Source organism: Mobula hypostoma, chromosome 13, assembly GCF_963921235.1.
Source record: "Mobula hypostoma chromosome 13, sMobHyp1.1, whole genome shotgun sequence".
Classification (NCBI taxonomy): domain Eukaryota; kingdom Metazoa; phylum Chordata; class Chondrichthyes; order Myliobatiformes; family Myliobatidae; genus Mobula; species Mobula hypostoma.
In genome coordinates this window covers 86,855,933-86,879,443 of record NC_086109.1, presented here as the reverse complement: position 1 = coordinate 86,879,443, position 23,511 = coordinate 86,855,933, and the positions used below count along the sequence as shown (strand labels likewise).

General features: G+C 45.7%; 1 protein-coding gene across 2 annotated transcripts in view; it reads left to right on the top strand.

Moving 5' to 3' along the window:
• Positions 1-23,511, top strand: part of slco3a1a (solute carrier organic anion transporter family member 3A1a) — a 231,223-nt gene that overhangs the window by 158,928 nt on the left and 48,784 nt on the right. Inside the window, exons 3-5 of one of the 2 annotated variants that reach the window (XM_063066547.1) lie at positions 18,469-18,567; positions 20,272-20,529; positions 22,501-22,665. In XM_063066547.1, the coding sequence (XP_062922617.1) occupies positions 18,469-18,567; positions 20,272-20,529; positions 22,501-22,665 (522 nt within the window). The remainder of the gene's footprint in view (positions 1-18,468; positions 18,568-20,271; positions 20,530-22,500; positions 22,666-23,511) is intronic. The other variant, XM_063066548.1, reaches the window with a different exon arrangement.

Sequence of the window (23,511 nt, the reverse complement as noted above, 5' to 3'; positions counted from 1 at the left end):
CCAGACAGCGTCGAGGATGTTGAGATCAGGGCTTTGTTGGGGCCATACCATCTGAAAGCATATAAAAAAATCTAGGGTTCTCTAAGGCTGTTCCACAGTGCTGTACATTGAGGTAGTACAAATGGAAAACATTGTAGACTCAGCCAGATCCACCAAGAGCATCTTCAAGAAGGCAGCATCCATCATTGCAGACTCTTCATCCAGTCCATGCCCTCTTCACAAAACAATCAATGGGAAGCAGCTACAAAAGCTGAAGACCCATATCAAGAACAGCTTCTTCCCCTCCACCATCAGATTTCTGAATGGGCCATGAACACTGCCTCGTTATTTGCCTTTTCATCAGTTGTGGATTGGACTCTATAGTTCATATTATGATGTGTTTCTAGTTTCTGGTCACTCCTTTTTCATTGCTATTTTGTGCAATTTTGATCAGGATGGACTAGTTCTGCAGCCTACAGTCAACAAACGACACAACACTCAATTGACATGAACCGAGCATTCCTAGCCTGTCTCAATGACTCTGTGGTTTGATGTTTAATATTCTGTGTGTTACTCGCTCATTTTTTCCATCCACACAATTTGTTCTCTTTGGGTGTTTGATGTTTTGCTTTGAGTGGGTTCCATGGTGTTTCTTTGTATCGTGGCTGGCTGTGGAAGACAAATCTCAGGGTTAGCTACTGCATAAATGTACTTTGAACTTTATTTATTTTTGTAACATAGAGCAACCTTTATGGCTTGCATTGTACAGCTAACGCAAGACAACACATTTCATAACATATATTAGTTATAATAAGCCTGATTCTTATATAGTCTTAGTTACAGAGAAACAGCAATGCAACTAGACAAATGAAGTTCAAGGGTCATGATGAAGTAGGGTGAGAGGTCAAGAATCATCTTTATTATACAAGAGAACCATTCAACAGACTTATAACAGTGTTGATAAAGCTGCTCTTGGTATAAAGCTTTTGTATTTTCTGCCCAATGGAAGGAGAAAGAAGAGAGAATGACAGGAATGGGAGGGGTCTTTGATTATTTTGGCTGCTCTCCCAACCGTGGGAACTGTAGAGACAGTCAATGGAGGGAAGAGTGGTTTTGATGATAGTCTGTGGTGTACAATGTTTAACTCAAAATTTAATCCAAGAGGCTGTAAAGCATCCTACTGAAATTTGAGGAGTTGTACTTTGAGCTCTATTGCAACAGAGTTAGGAGTGAAGGACAGAATATGATTGGGGCAGAGCAGTAAGATGACTGGAGGTTCAGGACTGAATGGAGATGTTCTGCCAAGTGGTCTTCCAAGCTGTTCTTCATCTTCCCAACCTCGATGAGATCATAAGTTTATGTCATAGCAACAAATGTGCCATGCAGAATTTAAAGGAAGGTGTTTGCTGTTTCACCAAAGAAAATCTAGAATAGTTCATTCAATGCTTCAGGAACAGCTTCTTCCCATCCACCATCAGATTTCTGAATGAACAATGAACCCATGTACATTTTTTTGCTCTCTTTTTACATCACTTATTTAATTTTTAAAAATATATTTCTTATTGCAATTTATAGATTTTTTTACTATGTATTACATTGTACTGCTGCCACAAAACAACCAATTTCACAACATGTTAAACCTGATTCTGATTCTGATTGAAAAGGAGGAGCTAAGAAGATAGATAATGCATCTCTTGTAGCTTCCTGGGAAGATTGCATATGACAACAAGATTCATGAATGGACCAAGGCAATGTCGAGGGAATCACCCCGTCAGAACACTGAAAGGCACTGAATGGGGAAAGGCATGTGGTGGTGATGATTATAGGATGGAAAAGGTAGTATTTTTGAAAGTGGATGTGACTCTGTCCAGCTTAGTGACAGGGCCTACGCCCATCCTGTCCTCGCAAAGGAAACTCTTCGCCCATCCCGGTATCTTCCACAGTTTTGAGCATCTCTCCATCACTAAATAACTGATTGTCTCATCTCTCTAAAGTTTGGCCTTGCCCAAGTTGGGACTGAGACTGAAATCTAACCAGCTACCCAGATCAGATTTAATCTTCAGCAGAGGCCATTGCCCCTCTGTGCTTGTTTGTCTAACATCTGAAACATGACACTCCAATTCATGGTGTCACAGAACATGAAAACAGGCCCTTCAGCCCAACTGGTCAATGCCAACCAAGTTTAAGCTAGATCTGTTTGCCCTCATTAGACCTCTGTCCTTCTAAGTCTTTCCTAGCCCAAGTATCTTTTAAATATTGTTGTTAATGTACCTCAACCACCTCTTCTGGCAGCTCGTTCCAGATGCTTTCCATCCTCTGCACGAAAAAGTTGTGACTTAGGTTCCTTGCATCAAGAACTCAATTCAGCACAAGCAAAGACTAAAACCCTATCACATGTATGACCCTGGTAAATACAATCATCCTCTTCCTCTTTCTTTCTCTCTCTCTCTGTCTCTCCCCCACTCTCCTTGGAAGCATGGTGGGATGGCGGTTAGTGCAATGGCTGTACAGCACTAGTGATCACCGAATACCGATCAAAGTTCAGTTCCCGCCACTCTGTAAGGAGTTTGTACTTTTCTCCCTGTGACTGAGTGTGTTTCCTCCTGGTGCTATGGTTTCCTCCCACACACCAAAGATGTACAGGTTAGGGTTAGTGAGTTGTGGGCATGCTATGTTAATGCCAGAAGATGGTGCTACTTGTAGGCTGCCCCCAACACATCCTCAGACTGTGTTGGTCGTTGACACTGTATGTTTGAATGTTTCAAGGTACATGCAACAAATAAAGCTGATGTTCAATCTTTGAAAAGTGGAAATATACAGGTTGACTGTAGAGAACTGTGACTGAGAAATTATTCCTTTCTCTTCAACAGAAGGCAGTGCCGGATATTTATGGGAATCGCTATTGTAAAGATAAAGTTTATCTTTATTATATAAAACATACAGTGAGTCCTGAGAATAGGCAGCCCACACACTTCCAGCACCAATATAGCACGCCCGCAACTTTCTAACCCCAATCCGTATGTCTTTGGGTTCTGGGAGGAAACCAGAGCACCCAGAGGAAAGCCACATGGTCAAGTGAAGAATGTACAAACTCCTTAGAGACAATGCAGGAATTGAACCCCAGTCTTACAAATCCATAAGAACATAAGAAATAAGAGCAGGATTAGGACATTCTTGCTATTGAGGGAGTGCAGCGTAGGTTCACAAGGTTAATTCCCGGGATGGCGGGACTGTCATATGTCAAAAGATTGGAGTGACTGGGCTTGTATGCTCTGGAATTTAGAAGGCTGAGAGGGGAGCTTATTGAAACATATAAGATTATTAAGGGATTGGACAACGCTGGAGGCAGGAAGCATGTTCCCGCTGATGGGTGAGTCCAGAACCAGAGGCCACAGTTTAAGAATTAGGGGTAGGCCATTTAGAACGGAGTTGAGGAAAAACTTTTTCACCCAGAGAATGGTGGATATATGGAATGCTCTGCCCCAGAAGGCTGTGGAGGCTAAGTCTCTGGATGCGTTCAAAAAAGAGATGGATAGAGCTCTTAAAGATAGCGGAATCAAAGGTTATGGGGATAAGGCAGGAACTGGATACTGACTGTGGATGATCAGCCATGATCACAGTGAATGGCGGTGCTGGCTCGAAGGGCCGAATGGCCTACTCCTGCACCTATTGTCTATTGTCTATTATCTGGCCAGTCGAGCCTGCTCCACCATTCAATGAGATCATAGTTGACCTGGCCATGGACTCATCTGCCCCTACCTGTCTTTTCCTCAACCAGGAAGTAAACAGAACTAGCCCTAACAACGGCAGCTCCTTTTGGCTCAGCCAAAACCTCCAATTAATTCAAATGGCCCATCTCACGGAAACAAAGCTGAGTTTGCTATTACCCGGACAGACGTGCCAATCAGAAGAACTTTGTGTCCCGTAATGACTAATTTCCATGCGATGCTGACACAATGAGACCTCTTGGAGGAGAGCGAAGCTTCGTGTCGAGTCAATTCTTTAAAGTGAATACACCAAGCACTTTGGCAATGAAGAGCCAAATGGGTTGGTGGAACTTGATCACATCTAAGTGAATCTGACTAACAACAGCAAATTTGTTTCCCTGAGGGAAATTAGTAAATGAGATGGGTTTTTGCAATAATCCAATAGTTTTAGCATTACTAAGATTAAGTTTTTTTTAAATACAAGATTTAGTTAATTAACACAAATGAAATTCCCCACCTAACATGAACCCATGTCTCTGGAACATCAGCCAAGGCATCTAGTCCTGTAAGATAACTGCTACATTTGTGTATGCTGTTAAGTTGCCTTGTGTTAATTGAAGTACCTCCAAGAGGACCACAACCTTGTCATGGTTTGGAGGCTTGTGTGCTTCAGTGACCCGGAGAGCCGTGTTGGCTGGAGTCAGGGCTTTATGCTTCGGCTCTTGGTAGCCAAACAGGTCAAAGGGTAGAGGCCAGACTATAAGAGTGGCCCACCGGGCCTCCAGGTTCAGGGGTTCAGCCCAGGGCTGACCACCCTGACTGGTAAGACAAAACTGTTACGGAAACAGCAATGAAGAATCCTTCTACATCTGAGTGCGACAGTGTTCCTGAGTCTCCACCCGGGACTTGCATGACAGTCAGTAGTGAAAACCGAAAGGAAGCTACGGACATGATGAAGAAAGCCCTGAACACCGCCAGAGATGGAGGTCCTTCATTGCTGCCCTAAACACCGGCAGCATAACGGGCAGTACGGAAGTAAGTAAGTGAAGTGTTAGAACATGGAATATAGAACAGTAAAGCACAGTACAGGCCCTTCGGCCCACAATGTTATTCCAACCTCTAACCTACTCCAAGATCAATCTCCCCCTCCCCCGGCACATAGTCCTCCGTTTCTCTTTCGTCATTGTGCCTATCTAAGAGTGTTTGGAAGATGATATTCAAGGCACAAACTAGTTTTTGTTTCGGATTGCCTGCTGCCTATCACACTGATGATCAGTCTTCAGTGAGAAGACCGTCTTGAGTTCCTGGTTGTCCAAAGTAGAAATGGTGTCGGTACTTCTGGCCATTTTCCTACCCCTCCTTTCTGGAGAATTCTGGATAGCGTGGCTTTAATGGGGGATTCCCAAAAACTCTTATCAGCTGTGCAATAGCTTGGCATTTTGGTTATTTCCCATCTCCATCTGTGGTGTGGAAAAAGAAAACAGTAATGAGAAAGTCCTGTATCTCTATAGCAATTTTTATGCCCCCCTTCAGCACACCAAATGGTTTCACAATCAATCTAGGAGGCTAGATAAAGACCATAAAATCATAAGAACTATAGGAGCAGAGTTAGATCATTTGGCCCATCGTGTCTGCTCCATCATTCTATCATGGCTGATCCACTTCCCTCTCAGCCCCAATCTCCTGCCTTCTCTCCATATCCTAATCAAGGATCTATCAACCTCTGCCTTAAGTATACCCAATGATCTGGCCTCCACAGCAGCTTGTTGTATCAGATTCCACAGATCCAGCACTCTTTGGCAAAAGGCATTCCTCTTCACTTCCATTCTAAATGGATATTCCTCTGTTCTGAGGCTGTGTCCTCTGGTCTTAGACTCTCCCACCATAGGAAACATCTTCCCCACACCCACTCTGTCAAGGCCTTTCACCATTCGATGTGTTCAATGAGATCTCTCCTTGTTCTTCTGAATTCCAGTGAGTTCAGGCCTAGAACCATCGAAGGTCTTGGCCCAAAATATTGCTTCGCATTTTCTTCAGCAGATTCTCCGAACCCGCTGAATTCCTCTAGTCTCTTGAAATCTAGGAATTACAAAAGCTTGTTTGTGTCCAGAAAGGGCCTGTGAAGTAGTGACATTGGTCAAAGGGTATGGAGAAGGGGAAAGATGAAGAAGTGTACTTCTCTCGCTGTGGGGGAGAGATGGCTTGCCAATGTAAATGTGATGATACACCATTAGATAAAAATCACCAGCTCCAGGCTTAGAGGTAGTCACGGGGGAGATGAATCTGTGAATACATGCCTGAGGATCCTTACATGGTAGCAGGAGAAGTTGATAAGATCATCAAAAAGGGAGCACAAAGTGTTTCTCTTTACTTTCTAAAGTATACAGTGACATCCAAGAAGTTATGGAAGAAATGTGCACGTTACTAGTTTAATTATTGCGACTGTTCTGGTCACAAGGAGATATGACTGCAAAGGAGAGGGTGCTGTGGAGATCTATGAAAATGTCTGGTCTGGGAAAATTTACTTAAAACATAGAACAGTACAATGCAGTTCTTTTAACATGTTCCAAGATCAAACTAACCCTTCCCTCCTGCAAAGCCCTTCATTCTTCTCTCATCCATGTGTCTCTTAAATGTCCCTAAGCTACCTGCCTCTACCATTACCCCTTGCGGAGAGTTCCACATACCCGCTACTCTCTATAGAATAAACTAACTCTGACATCCCCCAATACTTTTGTCCAGTCACTTTAAATTATCCCTCCTCGTACGAGCCATTTCCACCATGGGACAAAGTCTCTGGCTGTCCGTTTTATCTGTACCACTAGGAAATCTGCAGATGCTGGAATTTCAAGCAACACACATAAAGATTGCTGGTGAACACAGCAGGCCAGGCAGCACCTATAGGAAGAGGTGCAGTCGACGTTTCGGGCCGAGACCCTTCGTCAGGACTAACTGAAAGAAGAGCTAGTAAGAGATTAGAAAGGGGGAGGGGGAGATCTGAAATGATAGGAGAAGACAGGAGGGGGAGGGATGGAGCCAAGAGCTGGACAGTTGATTGGCAAAAGGGATATGAAAGGATCATGGGACAGGAGGCCCAGGGAGAAAGAAAAGGGGGAGGGGGGGAAAAACCCAGAAAAAAACATTGACTGTACCTCTTCCTAGAGATTCTGCCTGGCCTGCTGCGTTCACCAGCAACTTTGATGTGTGTTGCTTATCTATACCACTCATCATTTGGAAAGAGGATGAGAGGTGTATGAGACCTGGCTCGCTCAACCTTTGGGGAACGACGGGATAAGATTGGATGTTTTTCTTTTCAATAGAGGAAGCTGGGGGAGACCGAGATGGAGGTAATGGGATCCAGAGAGGGAACAAAACAAGGAACGTGAATTCGGTGTGAATAGTAGGACGGTTACAGGGGAGATGAGAACATTTCTTTTCACTCTGAAGTGTTTGGAACTCAGCACCTGAAAGGATTGGAATTAGAATCAGGTTTATTATCACTGACATATGTTGTGAAATTTGTTGTTTTGCGGCTGCAATACTGTGCATGGCATAAAAATTGCTGTAAATTACAATGAGAATATATTTTTAAAAATAAATAAATAATGTGAAAAGAGAGCAGAATTGTGAAGTAGTATTCATGGACCATACAGACATCTGGCAAACAAGCTGTTCCTAAAGCATTCGGTGTATGTCTTCAGGCTCCTGTACCTCCTCCCTGGTGGTAATAGTGAGAAGAGAGCATGTCCTGGGTGGTGAGGCTCCTTCATGATGGATCCCACCTTACTGAGGCATCGCCTTTTGAAGCTGTCCTCAATAGTAGGGAGCGTGATGAAGCTGGCTGAGGATTTTTCCGATGCTGTGCATTGGAACACCCGTACCAGACGGTGATCCAACCAGTCAGAATTCTCTCTGCGGTACGTCTGTAGTAATTTACCAGTCTTTGATGAAATACCAAATCTAAACTGATTAAAGGGGTGGACAAGCCCATCACGTATAGAAGGTAATTAAGTGTACACCTGTAGAGAGTCCTATATGACTGTGGGTCTAGTATTGAAAAATGTCATTAGGCTATGTCGCTCTGGCATAGATACTGATTTCACCTTCCAGTAAAAAAACAATGTCCTCCCTCTCCCCGTTTCTTCTATTCCCACTCTGGCCTCTTACCTCTTCTCATCTGCCTCTCATCTCCCCCTGGGTCCCTCCTCCTTCCCTTTCTCCTGTGGTCCACTCTCCTCTCCTCTCTAATTTCTTCCTCTCTGGCCCTTCACCTATCACCTTCTAGCTATCCTCCTTCCCCTCCCTCAACGTATTTACTCTGGCATCTTCCCCCTTCTTTTCCAGTCCTCATGAAGGGTCTCGGCCTGAAACATCAACTGTTTATTCCTCTCCATAGAAGCTGCCTGACCTGCTGAGTTGCTCCACGTAACAAAAATATGTTCTGATTCAGCAAGCAGCATTGGCACATGACTTCACATCCCTACTCTCTCACCTCCTCCTACCCATCTCTCTGTCTCTCTTTCTTCCCTCACTCTCTTTCACCTCCTCCTACCCATCTCTCTCTCTGTCTCTCTTCCCTCACTCTCTCTCTTTCTCTCTCTCTATCTCTCTCTTTCTTCCCTCACTCTCTCTCTCTGTCTCTCTTTCTTCCCTCACTCTCTCTCTTTCTCTCTCTCTCTCTCTTTCTTCCCTCACTCTCTCTCTCTTTCTCTCTCTCTCTCTGTCTTTCTTTCCTCACTCTCTCTCTTTCTCTCACTCTCTCTCTCTCTTTCTTCCCTCGTTTACTCTCTCTCTCTCTATCTCTCTCTGTCTCTCTCTCTATCTCTATCTCTCTATCTCTCTCTGTCTCTCTCTCTCTCTCATATATGACAGTTCATGTGCCGAATCTGTAGATTATTGGCTTCCAAGAAAGAAAGCTGCTAGCAGAACAGATAAATTTCATGCTGCATTCGATGCAGTTAAAAAAGCTTTGATTCCCAAGTCCGGATAATCTCTGAATAATAAAAATCTGGCATTTTTAGGTCAGTCATAATTAGAAGCCTCCGGTCTTTCTAAACAGCTGTCTTCGTAATGTTAATGTGCAATTTCTTCGATGGGATTGACAGAGACAGAGAGCGTGAGGGAGAGGAGAGGAAGAGGGGAAAAGAAAGAAATGAGAGTGAAAGAGAGAGTGGGGGAGAAAACAGACTGTAGAGAGAGAGAGGGGGGACGGGGAGTGAGAGAGAGAAAGAAGGAAAGAAACTGGGGGAGGGAAGGGAGAGTGGTAGAGACAGAGAGAGAGAAAGGAGGAGGGAGGGACAAACACAATTCCTGGACAATCACGAGGAGGAGAGAACAGGACCATATGCGATTCTATAGGGTTAAAAATTCCCCTGAATTCTACGATGTAACGTAGTAAGGCAGAGAAGAAGATTGGGGTGTGAGTGTGATGATATTGGGGGGGGGGGTGAGGAAGAGGAAGGAGAGGTGGATGAAAGAGAGAAGTGAGAGACAGATGGGGCTGAAAGAAGAGGAAGAATGAGCAAGTAGAGAAGGAGAGATAAAGGAACAGGGGTACAGAGAGAAGGTGAAAGAAGAGGTTAGAGAGAGAGAAAGAAAGAGGGAAGGGGCAGAGAGGGATGAAATTCCAATCCCATACAATCACAAGGAGAAGGAATTGGACAAATTTACTGTCGTATAGAATGAGAAATTAAGATGCTGGTAACCCTCAGCATCTGTGGAAAGAGAAACACATTTACATTTCTAATCAGTCATAATTGAAGCCTCCGGTCTTTCTAAACAGCTGTTTACCTCACATTATTGTGCAGTTTCTTCAATGGGATTGACACATAGAGGGAAGTGAAGCTGAGCACGGCTTGTGAAGATTGTTCACGGAGAGGAGAGGGGTTGGGGGTAAATCCTCGGCTTTGATTCATAGACCAGCACTAATCCATTCAGAAAATCTCTGGATTTAAATGAACTCCAATATGCGAGGAAGGATTTGTGATCCTCAGAATGATGATTTTGCCTCCCAGGATGTCAGTCAGGCAGTCCATATTCCGAAAGCTGCACGTGAACGCCGTTCCACAGGATGTGATGGAATTAGGCAGGATGACCAGCCAGAAATGGAATGAGGAGAGGGCAAGGGACAGGGAGAGCACGTGGAAGAGAGAGGAAATGGGAGGGGTGGATAGACAGAGAGAGAGAGAGAGAGGAGAGAGGGAGGGGGAGAGAAAGAGGAGGAGGAGTGAGGAGAGAGGAGAAAGGGGAGGGGAGAGTGAGGGGTGAAAGAGACAGAGTGAGAGAAAGAGAAGGGGAGAAAGGGACAAAAAGAGGAAATATTCATTTCTATACAATCACAAGGAGAATGGAAAAGGAATATATTCAAGTATATAGGATGAAAAATGCTCTCAATTGCACAATGTCAGCCAGTAAGACAGAGAAAAAGACTAGGATCACAAGGAGAACATGCAAACTCCAGAGTCAGCACCCATGGACTGAACCCAGATCTCTCTACCTTTGTCCCACTTTTATGTCATTAAGACCACAAGACATAGGAGCAGAATTAGGCCATTCAGCCCATTGAGTCTGCTCTGTCATTATATTATGGCTGGTTTATTATCTCTCTCAGCCCCATTCTCCTGCCTTCTCCCCACAACCTTTGACACCCAGACTAACCAAGATCCTATTCGCCTCCACTTTTGATATACCCAATGACTCGGCCTCCACAGCTGTCTGTGCAATGAGTTCCCTAGATTCACCACCCCCTGGCTAAAGAAACTCCTCCTCGCCTCTGTTCTAAAGGGATGTCCTTCTATTCTGTTCCCTCCGCATCCACTCTGTCTAGGCCTTTCAATATTCAATAGGTTTCAATGAGTTCCCCCTTCATTCTTTTAAAACCAGAGCCACCAAACACTCCTCATGCATTAACTTTCATTCCTGGGATCATATTAAACAGTTCTGTCTCAGCAATATCCTTCAGGGAGCATATTCTTCTGCACCCTCCTGACCCATCCAACAGGTGACTGTGAATTCGCAACCGCCTGGTTAATCCTGACCTACTGCACAACCTTAATCTCTGCAGTTTAGGAACACTATGGCTATTGTGATTACCTTGTACTAAAATGATGCTAATTATTGTTCTAATTGTGTTCTTTCTTGTAAAGATTGTGTTTTATTTCTGTTTAACACAGAACACAGAAATTTACAGCACATTACAGGCCCTTCGGCCCACAATGTTGTGCTGACCATGTAACCTACTCCAGAGACTGCCTAGAATTTCCCTAGTGCAGAGCCCCCCGTTTCTCTAAGCTTCATGTGCCTTTCTAAGAGACTCTTAAAAGAAACAGAAGGAAAGAGATGAGGTGGAGACCCTATTGTATCTGCTTTCATGATCACCACCGGCAGTGCATTCCACGCACCCACTACTCTCCGTGTGAAAAACTTACCCCTGACATCCCCTCTGTACCTATTTCCAAGCACCTTAAAACTATGCCCCCTCGTGTTAGCCAGTTCAGCCCCGGGAAAAAGCCTCCGGCTAGCCACACGATCAATGCCTCTCATCATCTATCAGGTCACCTCTCATCCTCCGTCGCTTCAAGGAGAAAAGGCCAAGTTCACTCAACCTATTCTCATTAGATACCTCCTGTAATCCAGGCAACATCCTTGTAAATCTCCTCTGCACTCTCTCTATAGCATCCACACCAAAACGTTAATTTAAGATTTTCTTGTGAATGTTGCTTATATAATGTTATCTGCCTCTGATGCTGATATTTCATTGCATTCCATGCATTTGTGCATGCGACAGTGAGGGTTGTGCAAGTAACGATTTCAGAAACATACCTGTGCATATGACAAAAACCTCGACTTTGATTTTAATAAAGCCTGTACTAAGCTGATGTGCAATTATCGCTGTACCATAGATAACATGGCATTAAGTGCACAGGAAACTCCCACAAAGGAGGAATTTCTGTATCCAGAGAGTGGTGAATCTGTGGAATTCGTTGCCACAGGTGACAGCGGAGGCCAAATCCTTATGTATATTTAAGGCGGTAGTTGATAGACAATAGAGAATAAACAATAGGTGCAGGAGTAGGCCATTCGGCCCTTCGAGCCAGCACCGCCATTCACTGTGATCATGGCTGATCATCCACAATCAGTATCCAGTTCCTGCCTTCTCCCCATATCTCTTGACTCCACTAACTTTAAGAGCTCTATCTAACTCTGTCTTGAAAGCATCCAGAGAATTGGCCTCCACTGCCTTCTGAGGCAGAGCATTTCACAGATCCATAACTCTCTGGGTGAAAAAGTTTTTCCTCAACTCCGTTCTAAATAGCCTACCCCTTATTCTCAACACTCACAACACTCTGGAGGAACTCAGCGGGTTCTTATTCCCTTATTCTCAAACTGTGGCCTCTGGTCCTGGACTCCCCCAACATCAGAAACATGTTTCCTGCCTCTAGCGTGTCCAATCCCTTAATGATTTTATATGTTTCAATCAGATCCCCTCTCATCCTTCTAAATTCCAGTCTATACAACCCCAGTCGCTCCAATCTTTCAACATATGACAGTCCCGTCATCCCGGGAATTAACCTCGTGAACCTCAGCTGTACTCCTTCAATAGCAAGAATGTCCTTCCTCAAATTTGGAGACCAAAACTGTACACAATACTCCAGGTGTGGTCTCACCAGGGCCCTGTACAACTCCAGAAGGACCTCTTTGCTCCTACACTCAACTCCCCTTGTTATGAAGGCCAGCATGCCATTAGCTTTCTTCACTGCCTGCTGTACCTGCATGCTTACTTTCAGTGACTGATGAACAAGGACACCTAGATCTTGTTGTACTTCCTCTTTTCCTAACTTGACACCATTCAGATAGTAATCTGCCTTCCTGTCCTTGCCTGATCAGACAGGGCGTGAAGGGATGGGGAGAAGACAGGAGATTGGGTCTGAGAGGGAAATGCATCAGCCATTATGAAATGGTGAGCAGTCTCGATGGGCCAAATGGCCTAATGTGTCTCCTATACTTTATGGTCTTATGGTCTAAAATGGCAAATGAGCAAATAATTATTTTCAGTAATGTTAAGTAAGGATACATATTAACCCTAAACAGGGAAATCTCCCCTTCAAAATAATGTCACATTGAAAGGCTTAAATAGAGTGGGCGTGCAGAGGATGTTTCTAATAGTGGGGGATCTAGGACCAGAGGGTGCAGCGCCATAATAGAAGGATCTCCCTTTAGAACAGAGATGAAGAAGAATTTCTTTAGCCAGAGAGTTGTGAATCTGTGGAATTCATTGTCACAGACGGCTGTGGAGTCCAAGTCATTGGGTACATTTCAAGCTGAGTGTGATAGATTTTTGACTGGTAATATGTCAAAGGTTAATGGGGAATGGGGTTGAAATGGATAATAAATCAGCCATGATTGAATGGTGAAGCAGACTGAATGGGCCAAATGGCTTCTGCTCCTATATCTAATAGTAATGGGATACTCCATACCCAGAGAAGACAAGATCTAAGTTTTGGCATTTCTTGCAAGCAGTAGCAGCACGAACTGTTTTGCAGTGGAGTGTCAGCTGAAATTTTGTGCCCAGGCCTCAGAAGCGGAATCTACGGTCCTGTGACTCATAGGTGAGCAAGCTACCAACTGTGGCTATAATTGAACTGTAATCCCGCTTCTGCTGTGAAGCAGCACCTCTGCGACACTACCGTCCGGACCAGCACTGGCATCTCTGTATGAAGCTGCTTTAATGAGCTGGTCAACTCAACCCACGCAGCCTTTGACGTACGGAGCAAGAGCCCGACAGAGACAGCCCTCTGCGAGCAGCAGGTAGTGACAGGGCGCTGCCTGATGCTGTTCAGTAACCTTGCTGAATCACCAATTCTTGTGTCCAGGAGCAACCTGCGGCACATTCCACAACTCGGGCTACTTTAGAGCAGAGAACACTGCAGCAGAATAAAATTAGGATAGGTACGTGGGTCTTTTTCAATGACATCATCATCATGTGCCGTGTTGTGTGACGCACAACAATGACCATGATTGTGCTTGGCCAGTTTTTCTACAGAAGTGGTTTCTCATTGCTTTCTCTTGAGCCGTATCTTTATAAGGCAGATTACCTCAGCCATTATCAATACCCTTCACAGATTGTCTTCCTGGCATCAGCAGTCACGTAAGGAAGGAGCGCCTTACACCTCCTTTGGTAGAGACGTATCCCCACCCCGCCACCCCAATTAAGGGATTGGACACGCTAGAGGCAGGAAACATATTCCCGATGTTGGGGGAGTCCAGAACCAGAGGCCACAATCTGAAAATAAGGGGTAGGCCATTTAGAACGGAATTGAGGAAAAACTTTTTCACCCAGAGAGTTGTGGATCTGTGGAATGCTCTGCCTCAGGAGACAGTGGAGGCCAATTCTCTGGATGCTTTCAAGAAAGAGTTAGATAGAGCTCTTAATGGTAGTGGAATCAAGGGATATGGGGAGAGGGCAGGAACGGGGTACTGATTGTGGATGATCAGCCATGATCACAGTGAATGGTGGTGCTGGCTTGAATAGCCGAATGGCCTACTCCTGCACCTATTGTCTATTGTCTATTGTTTCAACGTACACGTGATGAATAAAACTAATCTCCCTCTTTAAATACATTCAGGTTCAGTGCCAATATTGTTCCTCAGTGGCTTAGAGTAGTCCAAGTATTCATTTGAGTTCCCTTGCAATGCTTTCAGGAAGAAAGTACGATTGTGCAGCATTTCCCAGGCAATGTTGAAATCAGATCTTCCAACTGTTGTCATTGATGGAGACAAGAGACTGCAGATGCTGGAATCTGGAGCTACAAGCTAGATTCTGGAGGGTTTCAGCCAGGTATCTCTGGAGGAAAATAGACCGTTCTTATCAATGGATCACAACGATTTTGTTTCCTGAATACTATGGGGTGTTTCTTATGGATTTTGGGCTACTGATCATGAAATTCACTGTGAAATTTCTCATCATTTTTTTGAAATTACTTATATTTGTTATTTCATTTCATAATTCAAGTCAGAGTAACTGATGCCAAGATTAAGGAAGGAATTGTTGTTGGTCCACAAATCATGCAGGCAATTTGAAGAACTTCTAGTTGGACCGGAGAAAATCACATGGAAGGCATTCAAGGATGTTGTTGAAAATGTTCTTGGCAATTACAGAGCACCAAACTTTGTGCAGCTGGTTGACAACATGCTTCAAGCCCACAAAACCATGAAGTGCAACATGTCACTAAAAATTCATTTTCTGTGTTCCCATTTAGATTTTTTCTCTTGAAATCTTGGCACTGGCAGTGATGAGCACGGTGAAAGGTTTCACCAAGACATTGCGGTCATGGAGGGACGGTATCAGGGCAATTAGAATCCATCGATGTGGGCTGATTATTGCTGGACACCTAAACGAGAAGCCTCAGACACTGAGTACAAATGAAAGTCATCAACAAAACAGTTTTAGTTCAGTTAACCTATTGCAAAGCATTATACAGAATATAAAGACATTATATTCAGTCAAAGTTAATTTCTTGTTTCTCCAAATTCCGACATGATACAAGTACTCTGACCTTATATTTGTGCTCAGCTTCAAGCAGTCTATCCTAAACAAACAAAAAATTCAAAGGAAGCTAAACTTTTGAAAAAATTTGTAATCCAGTGTATTGCATGAAGACCTTTCATATGGATAAATGTTCATTCCTCTCCATAGATGCTGCCTGACCGGATAGGTTTATTCTGCATCCCCTGCGTTGCTGTCTGAGCAGATGGGGTGTCTGGAATATACACAGATAAATTGGTTTAGTATTGTCATACGTACTGAGGTACAGTGAAAAGCTTTTGTGTTGCGTGCCATCCATCCAACTCATATCACTACAGCAGTACATTGAGGTAGTACAAGAGAAAACAGTAACAGTGCAGAATTTAGAGAAAGAAGAAAGGAAATCTAGCTTTATTTGTCACACGTACATCGAAACATCAAGCCATACTGTGAAATGAGTCACTTCCGTCAAATCCAATCAGCGAGGATTGTGCTGGGCAGCCCGCAAGTATCAGCACGCTTTGGCGCCAACATAGCATGCCCACAACTCACTAACCCCCGCCCGTACGTCTTTTGGATTGTGGGAGGAAACCAGAGTGCCCAGAGGGAAACCCGCATGGGCATGGGAAGAAAGTACAGACTCCTTATAGGCAGGCGCGGGAATTGAACCCTGATTGGTGATCGCTGTCACTGTAAAGCAGTGCGCCAACCGCTACACCACCATTCCGCTCCGCTACAGCGGAATTTAATGTTACCGTAGCAAAGAAAGTGCAGTGCAGGCAGTTAGTGAATTGCAAGATCATAACACAGTAGTTAGCGAGATCACGAGTCTATTTTATTTGTGGCATTTCTAAAATTCAGCTTGAGGTACACTACTGTGCAAAGGTCTTAGGCACAGATATATAGCTAGGGTGCCTGAGACTTATCACAGAACTGTAGCAATTCTATGTATTGCACTGTACTGCTGCCGCAAAAAAAAACTAATTTAAACACTAAAAAAACTAATGTAAAGCCAGGGCTTTACTCTTTGGAGAGAAGGAGGATGAGAGAAGACATGATAGAGGTGTACAAGATAATAAAAGGAATAGATAGAGTGGATAGCCAGCGCCTCTTCCCCAGGGCACCACTGCTCAGTACAAGAGGACATGGCTTTAAGGTAAGGGGTGGGAAGTTCAAAGGGGATATTAGAGGAAGGTTTTTTACTCAGAGTGTGGTTGGTGTGTGGAATGCACTGCCTGAGTCAGTGGTGGAGGCAGATACACTAGTGAAGTTTAAGAGACTACTAGACAGGTATATGGAGGAACTTAAGGTGGGGGGTTGTATGGGAGGCAGGGTTTGAGGGTCGGCACAACATCATGGGCCGAAGAGCCTGTAATGTGCTGTACTATTCTGTGTTCTATGTATTACATCTGTGAGTGATGATAAACCTGATTCTGATATGGGTCTCTATTGTGGACTGAGAGTGGGAAGGGGGCAGGGAGGGAGGAACCGTGACTGGAGAAGGGGAAGGGAGAGGGGAGGGGACGGGAAGTACCAGGGAGGCATTCTGTAATGATCAATAAACCAATCGTTTGGAATCAAATGACCTCGCCTGGTGTCTCAGGGCTGGGTATGTCTGCACCCGCTCAACACCCCCGTCCTGGCACTCCTTCTCTGCCACCTGTCCCACAGCACTCCACCCTTGCCATTCTTTGCTCCCACCAGATTTACAAACTCACGCTGTGCTCCACGTTGACAAGAGCAGCACTTGCTGTACCCTAGCTATATATGTGAATAAGACTTTTGCACAGTACGCTAGTTTCTGATCATTGTCCAGGGACGTAAACATTGTACCTCACTCTGCTATTGGTTCCTAATGTGAAGTTACAATAGATGACCACCAGGTGCCAGTAGAGCTCCACGTTAGACAGCAAAGGCGCTCGCTGAACACAGTAAGAGGCAACAGCACCCCACGTCACAGAGAAGGCAGCTGCCTGCAGACAGGCAGCATTGAGCAAATTCAAGACTAATAGTAATAAATTTTAAGATTTAGCGGATTAAAAACACTGGAATTTCATAGAATCATAGAGCACTACACCACAGGAAGAGGCCATTTAGTCCATCTAGCTCATGCCAGCCTAGTCTGTTTAAGATCCACCTACCTTCACCTGGTCCATACCCCTCTATTCCTCTCCTATCCATGCACCTGCCCAAACTTCTCTTAAGTGTTGCAATTGAACCAGCATCCGCCACTTGTGCTGACAGCTTGTTTCATACTTTTACACCACCCTCTCAGTGAAGAAGTTCCCACTCAGGTTCCCCTGAAATATGTAAGCTTTTACCCTAAACCTATGACCTAGTTCTAGCCTCACCCAACCTGAGGGGAAAATGCCTGCATGCGTTCTCTATCTATCATCGTCATTATGTGCCATGTCGTATGACGTGGCCAATCACGGTCTTGACCCTGATTGTTCTTGGCAAATTTTTCTTCAGAAGTGGTTTGCCATTGCCTTCTTCTGGGCAGTGTCTTTACAAAGCATGTGACTCCAGGCATTATTAATACTCTTCAGAGATAATAAAATCCATTGCTTTCACTAACATCTGGGAACTTTTCCCCCTCCTTCCTTCTCTCTTTTCCCATTCCCCATTTTGGTTACTCTCTCAGCACCTTCACTTCGCCTAGCCATCACCTCCCTCTGGTTCCCCTCGTCCTTCCCTTTCCTCCTTCACTCTCTTCCATGGTCCACTGTCCTCTCCTATCAGATTCCTCCTTCTTCAGCCCGTCACCTTTTCCACCTATCACCTCCCAGCTTCTTACTTCAACCCTCCCCTCTCACCTGGTCTCACTGCTCACCTGCCAAATTGTACACTTCCCCTTCCCTCCACCTTTTGATTCTGGCTAATTCCCAGCTCCTTTCCGTTCCTGATGAAGGGTGTCAGCTCAAAACTACAACTGTTTATTCTTCTCCATAAATGCTGCCCGACCTGTTGAGTTCCTCCAGTGTCTTGTGTGTGTTGCTCTGGATTTCTAGCCTCTAGAATCTCCTCTGTCTATGAGCGAAGAGTCCCTAGTTTAATATGTCCCCAGAAATTTAGTCTCTCTGATATGTGGCACTCCCACAGTACTTCTGATGGGCATCAACCTGGATTTGCAAGCTCTGCTCTCTGGGACTGGAATTGGGTTAGGATTGGGGATGTGTGGGAGCTTCCTATCGTGTCCAGGATGAGAGCAAAGCTCACTGACCTTTGCTGAGTTTGTGTGTTTCTCCTGGTTTTTAGGAATTCTCTTCACCACCCTGGTCTTCGGTCCTGCCTGTGGCTTCATCCTGGGATCACTTTGCACCAAAGTCTACGTGGACGCAGTTTTCATTGACACCAGTACGTGACGTATTTGTGCGTGTGTGCGTGTGGAAGAAATAAGACTTGCATTGCTTGAAGTTTAGAAGAACATGAGGCAACATAATTAAGGTTAAACGTATAAGGGGACTTGTGTCGAGATGTTTCCACTAATGAGGGAATATCAAACAAGGAGACATAATTGTAAACAGCACACACAAAATGCTGGAGGAACTCAGCAATCCAGGCAGTATCTATGGAAATGAATAAACAGTGACGTTTCGGACCGTGACCCATAACCAGGACTGAAATGTCGACTGTTTACTCTTTTCCTTATATGTTGCCTGGCTTCCTGAGTTCCTCCAGCATTTTGTGTGTGTTGCTTTGGATTTCCAGCATCTGCAGATTTTCTCATGTTTGACGTAATTATAATGTTAGTTTCAAACTTCAAAGTTGATCACACACACACACACACTCAGAGACACACACACACACACACACACACACACACACACACACACACACAATCAGACACGCACACACACACACACTCAGAGACACACACACACAGACACACACACACACACACACACACAATCAGACACGCACACACACACACACACACACACACACACGCACACTCAGACCCACTCACACACACACACACACGCACACACACACACACACACACACACACACACACAGTGGGCGCTCACCTGCCTATCTGGTAGTGAACACCAGATGGCGATCAAGAGCTGGAATCCATGCTGGTCCCTGTAATCCTGGAATTTTGATCATTATCTGCTCCTGCCCCACTGAAGACAACTATTGGCTTTAGGCTGGGAAACAACCCTCTTCTCTTCTGTCTTAAAGAAAGCTCAATATCACTCTGCCTCTTTCTGTGGAGTAGTCAGGTGTGAAGGTATCTGAACACTTTCTCCAAACACAGATAGAGAGAAAGACAGTGGAAAGTTACATCAGGTTCAGAGGGGAGTTGTGACAGCAGTTTAGAGACAACACACCCAAACCACTGCACTGTTAATGATAAAACAGGAATTTTAATAAATCCTGCAGCTGATACGATCAGAACTAGGAACTAACAAAACATTTAAATTGTTCTTCAATACCAACACAAGTTGCACTTAAGGGGCAAATTTAATTTAGCAGAACAATACAGGTTGTGACATCGGCCAGCGTTTGACTCTGAACCACATCAGGCCAGGAGGGCAAACACTGAGGAAGAGGAGGGAGGTTAAGGAGGACAGGGGTAACAGTGAGGCATTTCCAGGGTCTGTGAGAATAGAGTCAATGCGATGATCAGACCAGACGTGCTCAGGAATCTCAGAAGGACAAAGCATGGTTACAGGGAAGGAGAGGGTGAGACGCAGGAGGGGTCTGACCAGGTGGGTGGAAATTGGCGAACTGGGATCCGCAACAGAAGAAAGGCTCACAGTGGCTCAGTGAGTTCAGTCCCAGCCTCCAGTGCAGTCCGTGTGGAATTCGAACATTCTTCCATGGATCACGTGGGCTTCTCCAGGGTTCCCAGTTGCCTCCCCCATCCCAGTGATGTGCAGGGGTAGAGTCTGGTAGGAGTGGCCTGGAATGGGGGTTAGTGTGTAAATGTGCTGAGGTCCTGTCTCAGTGCTGTATTGATCTATGGCTCCCTCTCCTAAGTGGGGTTAGTTTGGCCCAAAGTGCTGGGTGGACATCGTTCTCTCTCTCTAAGTGGCTCCCCTCACCCCGCAGGTAAACTGGACATCTCCCCCGAGGACCCTCGCTGGATCGGGGCCTGGTGGGGGGGCTTCCTGCTCTCCGGAGCTCTGCTCTTCTTCTCCGCCCTCTTCATGTTCGGCTTCCCGCAGTCGCTGACCATCAAGAGCGACCGGATGCCGGAGAGCGAGATGGCCACCCTCCCGCAGCAGTTCGAGAGGCCCAAGCCCGGCAACGGGGTGGTGGAGCTACGGCAACCGGCCCACTCCTTGTCCTGCTTCCAACAGATGCGAGGTCAGTGAATGTCCACCATCTCTACCCTACCCTCTGCCTCGCCCCCACCCCTACCTCACCCCCTTCCCCTACACCCCCATTCCCTACCTCACCCCCTTCCCCACCTCACACTCCTTCCCCTACCTCACCCCCTTATCCTACCTCACACCCCCATCCCCTACCTTGCCCCCCACCCCCACCTCACCCCTCCCCCTCCACCCATACCTCACCCCCTTATCCTACCTCACACCTCCATCCCCTACCTTGCCCCCCACCCCCACCTCCCCCCCTCCCCATCCCCTAACTCACCTCTCCACTCCCACCTCCCACCCCTTACCTCAGGCCCTACCCACCTCATCCCCACCCCTTACCTCATCCCCCATCTCCTACCTCACCCCCCACCCCCCCTCACTCCCCACCCCCTAACTCAACCCCACACCTCGTGAGCACCCTGCCGATGAAACAGCCCTGGGTTCAATTCCCAACACTGCCTGTAAGGAGTCTGTACGCTCACCCCGTGACTGTGTGGGTTTCCTCCGGGCGCTCCTGTTTCCTCCCACAGTCCAAAGACTGTGCGAGCTAGTAGGTCAATTGGTCACATGGGTGTAATTAGGTGGCGTGTGCTCGTTGAGCCAGAAGGGCCCGTTACCATGCAGCATCCTGGTAAACCTGCACTCTCTCTAAACCTTCCCCATCCTTAATATAATGAGGCTAAAACCCTTCAATTCCTGTAATCCTCCTACTGTAAGAATGACTTTGTGCCCCCTAATTATTGTCACTTCTGATATGAGAATTAAGTCTTTTCTTTTATCTCACCTTGCTTGGCCTCTTATCATGTTACACACTCAAATTCAAAATGTGGCAGGCCATATTTTAGGGTGTTCCCATGACAACCTCAGAAAAAGCTGGAAACACTCAGCAGGTCAGTCAGTATCTGTAGAGGAAGAACTAGAATCAATATCCTAGGTTCAGGCAGCATCTGTGGAAAGAGAAACATATTCAACATCTTGACCTGAAACATTATAGAGTTATAGAGCACTACAGTACAGAAACAGGCCCTTCGGCCCATCTAGTCCATGTCAAACCATTATTCAACCATCTCCCATCAACTCACACCTGGACCTTAGCCCTCCATACCCTTTCCATCCACAAACTGACACAATCTTCTCCTAAATATTGAAATTGAACCCACATTCACCATTTGCGCTGGCCGCTCGTGCCATACTCCATTCCGCCCCCTGAAATGAAGAAGATTCCCTCAGGTTCACCCTAAATATAAACGCATCGAGCACTACCACACAGAAACAGGCACTTTGCTGGCGCTCTTTCCGTAGATGCTTCCTGAAGCTAAAATATTAATTCTGTCTCTGGCAGGCACCTCTCAGTCTCTACCTGTGTAATTACCTGCCACTACTTTCCAACTCACACCTGCAGCCTATTTAATCCCAGCCCTCATCCCCAATCTTTGTTCACTGAAAGGAACCAGCCAGCCTCACCCATTGGTCCTAGCCTCCAGTTACCTTGTTGCCTTGTCACATCGAGTATCCTTTCCTTCTCGTTTTGTGCCTGTCCTGCAGTTTATTGTTAGTCGTTGTCAAGAATTTAATATTTCAGTAACATTTGAGTAATATTGTAAATATAATGTTTGAATAAGCATTTTTGTTCTTTAAATAATTCATTATGTGTATAAATACATGAATTGGATGCATCATCATTATACCGCGTGCCTCACTTAAAGTAAAAACACGAAGTTAGACTCACATTTCAGACACGTGTCGTCCATTGAATTAATTTAATGTTTTGAAGCTACAAAATATAAGTTGTCGCTCCCCGCTAAATGGTCTCCACTTTTGGGTGAAGCCTCCTCGACAGTTCCAGACAGTCTCTTTCCCCACAGATGCTGCACGACGGGCGACATTTTTTAATTTCAGGTTCCCCCGCATCCGCAGTTTGTCAGTTTTCTCACTGCTGAGGGCCTTGCTTGTGTTACAGTGATCCCGAAGGTGACCAAGCACTTGTTGTCGAACCCCGTGTTTACCTGCATTGTGCTCGCCGCCTGCATGGAGATTGCAGTGGTCGCTGGGTTTGCTGCCTTCCTGGGCAAGTACCTCGAGCAGCAGTTCAACCTCTCGGCTTCCTCCGCCAACCAGCTGCTGGGTGAGTCAAACCTTGGAGATGCCCGCGGTGCCAGGTTGCGGTAAAGTCGGAGGGTTGATGTGATCTGTCGCCTCCCTTAGTTGTATCAGAAACCCAACCCATCCACCGTCAATCCCACGATCTTATAGTGACCCAGTCACTGTAGATGTTGACTGAGAGGGAAATATTGAGGAAAGATTTCCCCCGCTTCCTGATGCATGTTGCCAGAGCAACACTCACAACACGCTGGAGGAACTCAGCAGGTCGGGCAGCATCCGTGGAAACGATCAGTCAACGTTTCGGGCCGGAACCCTTCGTCAGGACTGAAGAGGGAAGGGGCAGAGGCCCTAAGAGGCACGTTACCGGAGACTGACATTCAGATACATTTATTTAACACACATACATCAGAACATACAGTGAAATGCGCCGTTTGCTTTCACGGCCAACACAACCTAACAACGTGCTGGGGACGGGCTGCGAGAGTCGCCACACAATCCAGCGCTAACATAGCAGGCCCATGGTGTTCATCAGGACAGCAGCAGCGAAAAAGAAACAAAGGCAAAAAAAGCCCCTTTTCTCCTTCTCATCCACCAACCCACCCAATCAAACACAGAGACAATCCTCCAAACCCAGGACAGGCCCCCTCCAGGCCTACCACTTCCACCGGACTTGCAGACTCGCAGGCATTGGGCCTCCTACTTTCCCAGTGAACCAGCAAACCCATATATTCATGTCCAGCTAGGTTCAGACTGGGTTCAATCATATTAAACCCTTTATAATTACTGTGATTCAAGTAAGGGGCAAGTAGACAGTAGACTATTAGAGAAGTTTTGCAGCTAGTTACTACCGGTTGTTAACTGATGCAAA